General features: G+C 40.6%; 1 protein-coding gene across 3 annotated transcripts in view; it reads right to left on the bottom strand.

The window, feature by feature from the left end:
- The window catches only part of zup1 (zinc finger containing ubiquitin peptidase 1), a 29,221-nt gene continuing 20,395 nt past the window's right edge, over window positions 1–8,826 (bottom strand). For all 3 annotated transcript variants that reach the window (XM_088084925.1, XM_088084926.1, XM_042489754.2), the window contains 3 exons: window positions 4,886–5,043; window positions 462–682; window positions 1–196 (listed from right to left, as the gene is read on the bottom strand). In XM_088084925.1, coding sequence (XP_087941051.1) covers window positions 149–196; window positions 462–682; window positions 4,886–5,043 — 427 coding nt within the window. In that variant the 3' untranslated portion in view covers window positions 1–148. The remainder of the gene's footprint in view (window positions 197–461; window positions 683–4,885; window positions 5,044–8,826) is intronic.

Here is an 8,826-nt window from a genome sequence, read left to right as displayed (position 1 = left end):
GAGTTTATTAAAAGATTTATTTCATTATAAAACATAACAAACAAACATAACAAAACAAATGACTACATGAAATAGTTCCTGAAGTGAGCAATTCAATGCATGTTGACAGTAAAAACCTACAGCTGAGATAAAAAATATGCATTCCTGTTCATGGGATCTTTTCAGCACGTAATGTCCTGGAGTTCAAGATGCTCATCTGTCCAAACAAAAACAAAATGTGCTGATAAACACACAAAGAAATGCATTGAGTGTAAAGACATGCAGCTCAGGTTCAACCAAAGACAACAAGCAATTGCTAAGTTGATGACATCACAGTGAAAGAACAACACTACATAAAGACTTAATCTGATACACACACACACACACACACACACACACACACACACACACACACACACACACACACACACACGCGCGCACACACACACACACACACACACCAGTGTCGTATGACAGCTCACCTGTTTGTCCTGAGCAGACAACACGCCCTGCACAGCCACCACCTGGTACTGTTTGTGCCTCAGGCTGCCAGGAAACTTCCTGATATGACGGATACTGGCTGAGACGATGTTCCCGCTCAGCAGCTTCCTGGTGTGTGATGCTGAGGTGCCAGGATCCAGCAGCAGCAGGCACAGGCTCCCGTTCTTCCTCTGCTCCAAGCCCACTACAGAGCGGCTGTGACCTGCAGGGATTTTGACCCCATGGCGGCAACATTGTTTACAACGGGGTGGTGGGAGAACAGCGTACATTTTCACATAATCTCTGCTGGGAAAGTGAAATAAAACCCTCTCACCTAAAAATAAAAACAATAGAGCAGAATTGAGTCGATTTCTGGATTTGCTGGTCGGGTCCAGTCTACAAGCTTAAACCGGTTTGATTTATGCAAGCTGGCTGGACCGGAATTTGTCATCATGTCATGTTCTGGCATTTTTAAAAGTGGCCTATGTCACAGCACTAGATCTAACTCAGATGTCATTAGTAATGAGTAATATGACAGCAAGGTTTCTATAATATGTTTTAATATGTTTATAGTATGTTGTTTATAGAAACTTATTATTATTATTTTTTTAAAGATTATTTATTTGGGCTTTTATTGCCTTTAATAGACAGGACAGTTTAAGCGTGAAAGGGGGAGAGAGACAGGGGGCGACATGCAGCAAAGCGTCGAGGCCAGATCAAACTCACTGCGGCGAGGATACGTCTGCACATGGGGCGCTGCTCTATCCACTGAGCCACTAGGTGCCCCATGTTTGTAAACTTATTAATGGAGCAATTAGTGTCATACAGGTTGTGTGTAATTTACTGCTGAGCCAAGGTTGCTGGTGTTGGTAAAATGAAAGAGATCGAATGTCAGCAGAGGGGGGAGAGCGGCACACACTATGTTTACTTATTGATGTTGATGAGGGGAGACGTGGCAGAGAAAGTTAGTCTTTTAAAAAGACTAAAACTACGCCAATATGACAGTTTTGGATTTAATGTCAAGGAAATAGCTGTCCTCACTGGCTGCAGGTGTTTGAGCTGAACTTTCGTCTGACACTGTGTTACTAAATATATATCTGATGCTCACTTTGAAAGCGCTGCAGTCAAAGAGGACCGACTGATTCATGAGGTTGAAATGAGGAATTTATTAAACGAAATCTCCTTTTTTCACAAAAAAAAAACTAAACACAGAGTGAGCTGGCTGGAGGGAGATCACTGGGACGCTGAAAGTTTTTGCTGAGGTAAAAGACCATCTGTTGGTTATATTTAATGTAATTAGGGCTCGAGCACCAACCGGTGAGGGGACCCTATTGGAATGTAACGAATTATTATTATTTTTCTCCCCAATGAATGGTGTTTTTGGAGGCCTAAACATGACCAAAAACCCATGAATCTTGTTAAACTCATACGGCCTAGCAAAAAAATTTCATATTTTGGTGGTTTCAAAACCCACGAGAAGTTGGCCATTTTTAATTTTGTGCTAAATTTTGGCAATTTCGGGCCTCTTACTTGCCATCTTGTCGTATAGGATTAAACATGATCGACTTCAAATGTAGTGTGTCCATTCTCGACCCATTGGTAATTAAAAGTTATCACAGGTCTGTGCAAAACTTTTACGGTTTTCCCATTATGTGGCGTACAATTTTGATGTCTCGTCATAAAACAGGAAATTGTTGTAACTTCGGTGTACATTGTCCGATCTGCCTGAAACTTCATAGGTTTGATAAGGGTCCCACCCTGAACACATCTGTATAACAATATTCATTGGTCGTGATAGCACCACCTAGTGGTCACAGGAAATAATGTTTTTTTTATAGCTAGTTTTTTTATAGCCTACACAATGAATTGGATCCAGTTGAAATTCTGTCTGTATGATCTTAAGACCTTCCTGATTTAAAGTAATCAAAAACTTTGATGCTACATGATAGTGAGACACTAATTTTCTGTTGGGACACGATTCATCATGTTCCACTGAGGTCATATGGGACACCTGGCAAAATTCAGTAAACCAGTCTGGTCAAGTGCTTGGCTTTTTATCAAACTGGTTTGAAAATTTTCACACCAGCCCAGCATGAGTGTCATGTCACTGACCCGCATATTAAACCCACAATTAACTCTGCATGCATTACAACAGACTTAAAATAAATTAACTGGGTAGTTAAGTTTTATGTTCTTCTTTGTTTAGACTTCAAAAAATGCTTTTAATTTGGTTACATTATGGGATTTTTGTTATCCTCCATGGACTGATGTTCCAAAGTACCATGACACAAAGGAACAGGTTTATTGGCCGAAGCTACAACAGAAGGACTGACGATGTAAAACAACTGTCCTGTCAAGCTTTAGCTCAGGCCCAAAAACCACAGACCGTACACCATAATGGATGGAGCCAGCTTTAAGTTGGTGTGTGGACTTTTGTTTTAAGCCTCAAATTTGACATTTCCTCTGTTGCTATTTTAAGTTTTTTTGGAGCCAGAAGTGACTATTTCCTAAAAAGAGTGTGGAGCTGTGGAGGAGTGAGGGGTGGATCTGACTGAGAGCCCACAGACACTATTTACAAGCGAAATGGTTAACCCTTCTACACAGAGATGGCACCATAGAGACTTTTTTACACCTCCTTTGCATGTTCACACAGAGCCAAACAACAGAGGCATCATTCTGCTCTCAGTGTGTGATTTTAAATTGGTTCCAGGATTGTGGGACTATAAGAAGCGTTGTGGATGTGACGTTTAACACAACGGCCTCTTGTGCGACATACACACATTATCAGTGCTGTCTCAACAATAACAATGACATAACATGCCAATCACATTTACTGTCTGTGTTATATGGCGGCTAATGTCGTCCTCTGCTCAAAGGGTAAAAAGCTCCCAAATCTCATTGTTTTCCCAGTTTGTGGACATTTATGACTGCTGTTCTTCCACTGTGAATTAGCTGCTAACTGCTAAAAGCAAACAGCTAACGGCTACTTTTGAAATCTCCCGTGGAGTGTTGCACCCATAAACACGCTGTCGAAACTCCACACGCGCCCAGCCCATGATCATGTCTTTCAGTCATTACGATGCTGTTACTATCTCCTGTCCCAGCTCAGAGGCAAGACCACTCTGTCCCTCCTTTTCCATGATCATACCTTATATACAGAATGGCAAGGCGGCATAACGACGCATTGTTCCTGCCTTGGGAGTGTAACAGCTTTTAACTGCACACATCCTGTTGGTAGCGCATACGACACTCCCCTAACCTTGCAACCACGCCAACCACTAGTACAAGATAAACCCTCCATCACAACGGTTATCTGAACTCTGCTACAGTGTGACACTGTGGTGAAACAGGATTTGGCTGGACTGTGTACAGTGGTTCCCAACCTTTTTTCTTTAGGGACCTCTCCACTTTCATTACGTAAACAGATGACATATTTTAGTTATATTGCATATTACATAAACAACATTAGCATTAGCCATGAGAAAAACATTAGAGAACAACTGATAAACTGTATAATTAACCCAAATGCCTACCACAGGAAGTTTGTGTTAGATTAGCAATTAGGACAAATTTTGAGCAAACATTGCATCAGATCATATTCACTTACAGTTTCAATCAGTGTCTGATTTCTTCTCTCTATAACTGCAGCACCACCTGTTCTGACACTTTGACATGAATTAGTTAATGACGTTTAAGGCTTTGTGTGTTACAGACTCTGTCCTCTGTCCAAAACTGACAGAACAACTGCAGATGGCTCTTAAGCTGTCTAGCTTTCTACTTCCACTACACTGCCATATTACACTGCTTACAGAGAATAAGGAATAACTTAATAGTAACACTGGGCTACCAGTGTCTGTGAGCATGTCCACCGTGTGCGCGTCTATTTAACTTGAAAGAATCACAGTCTATGAGGAAACAGCAACGTCACACACCATGCACCATTAGACAGTCACACTGTCCAATGGTGCAACTTTATCAAGTCTTTCGCTCACTCATGCACGTTTCATGTATACTGGGCTGGTCCCACATGCTGCAGTCCAGCCAAAAATATGGAGCCAAATGTAGCTATAATCCATCTTATTATTTGTTGTACAGGAAGATGGGATTTATTTACAAGATGTGACCCTTACCATGACCCTTGCCTTGACCTTAACTGCCTCTCTTTGTTTCTAATACTTCATAGCTAGGTAATTGCTAGCTTTATGTTGGTGCTTTTGCTTCCAGCGGCTGGTTGTGGAGTAATGTGTGGGTATGGTAGGCGAGTCATGTAGCTGCTCCACTGCAGTGATTGCAGACACACACCAAAAAAGGTAATTAAGTTAAAGAAACGTATTTATGTGCATGTATATCAAGACACCACCTCACCAATCCTGTACAGCTGTATAAAGTGTGAAGAAGGAATATGACAGATTATGTTTCTGTGTACCTTGGTGCTGCAGGTAGAGCGGGGGCAGGGATGTGCGGATCAGTCTGGGTGTCAGTCTGCTGCTCCTGCTGGACTGGAAGTACTGCTTCACCCAGTCAAACAGCCGAATGTGGGTGTCCCCTGGGCCTGTGGGCTGGTGGAAGTCAATGATGCGGGCACTAAAAGCACATACAACACATGTAGTGTTATCAGGAGCATTCTGATTTATGTTAACACAGTAGTACTGACTTATCATGTTTGAGCAGGCTTTTATTTATCTGCATTTCGGCTAACGCATTCCACCTCTTTTGCTCTTCACAAAGTCCCCTCACTGCAAAATGTTAGAGCTGTAGTAGATGATGAGGTAAACTCTTGATAAGAAGATATTCAAATCCATAAACAAAACGGAAACTTGTTTTGGAGATTCCTTAAAATGACCCTCAGTGTCAGCTAATGGACCTATTTGCCCTGTTGAACTTATGACTCTGGCCAGCAGAACTAAATTACGACAGATTTTACTGCCCAACTGACAGTTTGAGTTAACTTACGACTCATTTGGAGCAAGCAGCTGTCAACTGAGCTCCTGCAAAGACTCAAGGAGACATCAGGAGATTTATTTAATTTATGCTTTTGTTGCACAACCAACAAGTGACACACATCTGCACATCTCCAGACTGTAAGAGAGGACCACACTGACTGATTTTCATATTCAAATTAAAATGTACTTTGAAATGTTGTTCCTACAGAACTGGAACTTTGTTTACACACCAAACTCACACACACACAAGCTGTGCCTCTGTGTGTGTGTGTGTGTGTGTGTGTGTGTGTGTGTGTGTGTGTGTGTGTGTGTGTGTGTGTGTGTGTGTGTGTGTGTGTGTGTGTGTGTAGGGGTGTGACCTTTCATAAGCCCCTGCCAGCAGCATGCTATACACTGAATAGAAAGACTCTTAATACAGAGTTGCATTTTGATATGCATCTCTTATGAGTCGCTTAATTACCCTTCCTTTGGACTGATGCGTACAGATGCTATATTGTTTTGTAATCCTGTGAATTGTGATTTTCCAGTTATAAGTTTTGTTGATAGACCTTTGGTCATATTAAATACTTTCATACTTTGTTATATTTTGATGCTAGTACTTGTTTACCTTTACTCAAATATGATCTTGAACAACCTGTGATTGTATCAGAGTGTTTCGACACCGTAGTATTACACATTACTTATTTTTACACATTTGCTTGTGCTGCAGCCCTGAGATGCTGTGAGCTGCTGTTTATCTACCTTGAAAGAGAGAACTTTTGAAACAGCCCGTGCGACATGTGTTCTAAATGACGATTTAGAACCAAAGGACACGAGAGAGACTGTGAGACAAAGAGAGACTTCAAATGAGACAAAGCCTGATAAGCTTTCATCCTGATCTCATCTCAGCCACATGAGGTGTCAGAAGATGATCCAGCTGTTCATGGAGAGAGAGATGGAGGAAACAAACTCAAGGCGAAGTTGTAATGCCTAAACCGGCCGAGGCCAGCCACCGGAACCACAAGAGCGTAACCGAGCTGTCCGTCCAGTGTCCTCACAAAAGCCACACTGCAACTTTCCAGAGCGAACCGTTTCCCTGGCATCAAGACTTCTGAGGGAGGTGAAACGATCTTTCCTGTGCTGTTATGGGGTTGATGCTCTTAAATGATAGGGACACATATGAAGTGTTAGACCTAGGTTATTAATACAATTATGGGATATTCTCTGATCAGGCCTCTTCTTTATCTTTTCCCTTAATGTTTTATGGGATAGGTTACCTCTCCACTGTTGATTAACACTTGACATTAACTTTTCTTTAATCTTAACTTTTCATCTGCTTGATCATCTTGCACTATTTCAGTGCACTTGCTCAAGTCCTGATGTCACACCTAATTCAGTTCCTCACTGGTTTTCATCCCCTCATTTTTATCGTAGCTTAATTTATGAGTTTGTTGTTCATTTAGTCATTTAATTCACTTTGTGTCTCTTTGCTGTATTCACTGTTTCATCATATGTCTTAAACTCATTCATTTGTAGTCTGTCTAGGAGTAGTTTTACTGTGTAGTGAGTAGTTTAATAAACCTTTAATTTATAAAGACACTTGTACTTAAGTATCATTGAGGTTACACATGACATTCGGCTGCACTGTCTCTGCCCTAATCAATTTATAGTCCGATAGCAATCCTAATCAACAGTCCAGCTCCAAAAGTCTATTTTTGGCAGCAGCTGTTTTAGTTGTGGTGGCCTCAAATAAATAAATGAATGTGTGGGAAACCCTGAATACTCACATTTGAGAAGCTGCCCAGTCCCTCCAGGATTTCCATGGCTGTTTTTGTGATTGTTGTGGCCTGAAATGCCTGATTTCTCAGTAGCTTTTCTAAAAAATTGTGACTCATGTTGCAATATTTTTAGGTGTCTTTTCTATCATAGGAAATTGTAATTTTTTAAAGTTATAATTACATAGGATATACAGTACATCATGATAGGATGCATTTTCAGCAGATTTCGGTGTAAAATAAAACAAATATTTTTTTTTAAAAAAAGGCTGATTTAAGGCAAACAAGCTTTCCTTGTAAAAGAAGTCAGAACCAGTCAGGGTCAGGTTAAAAACAGCTAGGTCTGCGAGGATAAAACAGCCTGACCTGATTGTAAAGAGGAATAATAGTTTACTTTACAGAGGAGGCATTCACAGTTAAGAGCGAAACCATTATGAGCTTCACAGCTTCACCGTCAGGTGATGGAGCACGCAGAACCCTGACCCCTGACAGTTAAACGTTACAAAGCTCCAACAGTTCCTCAATAGAGTGGTGAAGGGATGACGGATTTTTGTTGGCCAACCAGGAAGTTGGCATCGCACTGGTTCCCTCGACAAAAACCTTATGGGTTTTGTGAATGGGATTTGCAATTATTGCCAAAAATAAGCTCTCTGACGAACACAAGTTTATGAGACTTGCACTGGGGTTGGGCGATATGGAAAAAAAATCTTATCACGATAATTTTTTTTCCTATCAGTTGATATCTATATATATCACAATTAGTGCTGGGCATAGATTAATTTTTTTTAATCTAGATTAATCTCACTGCAATCCTGTAGTTAATCTAGATTAATCTAGATTAAAATTATAGATTTGAATTTTGCCAAAGACATTCAAAATAATGTCTATCTATCTAAATGATGAAAATGCATCACAAAATGCTTGAGAAAGCTGTTCTACTATAATATTTGGTAAAGAAAAATAATGTTCCATAAGATTTACTTTGGTGTTTAACTTTTTTTTATTTTGTTAAACACAGACATTTAGGAACACAGGTTCTGTCTCCATGTGGAAAAAGCTTTTTCCTGCTAACTGGAATGAACAGCAGAGGGCGCAGCCTCTGATAACATGACCCTAACTGAACTGTGGGCCTACATTAGAGGTCATGAAGAAGACCATTAACAGTCAGCAGCTTTGTCACTCAGGCAGACCAGCTTCCGCCTTGTTCACGCCCCCTCCGCGTAATTCGACCAGGTATACATCCGCGCTTAAACAACAAAGTGAAATTGGTGCCTTGCTCACTGTATAGACCCAACTTAGTGAATAGTTTATCGCGCGATAATTTCCTTATCGTGCGATAAGAATCCCGCATTAACGCAGCACGTTAACGCTGTTAACGGCCCAGCACTAATCACAATATACATCATATCACTAAGTGAGATATGAAGATATCATAACCAGTGATGCACGATAATGATTATTTCAACCGATACCGATGAACCGATAATTTCTTCTCGGGTAATAACTTCTCGTGGCCGATAAGATACCGATAACTTATTTTTAATTGTTTTTCATTACCTGAGGGTATGAAAGGCTGTGATCTGGTGAGTACAGATAAATTTAACTTGTGCATTTTCATTAAAAAAAATAAACGACAGACAAAAAGCTGGAAAATCGCTATTTTGTAAAAG

Source organism: Plectropomus leopardus, chromosome 11, assembly GCF_026936395.1.
Source record: "Plectropomus leopardus strain MGB_pleo_1.0 chromosome 11, ASM2693639v1, whole genome shotgun sequence".
NCBI lineage: Eukaryota > Metazoa > Chordata > Actinopteri > Perciformes > Serranidae > Plectropomus > Plectropomus leopardus.
This window is presented reverse-complemented; position numbering and strand designations above follow the sequence as displayed.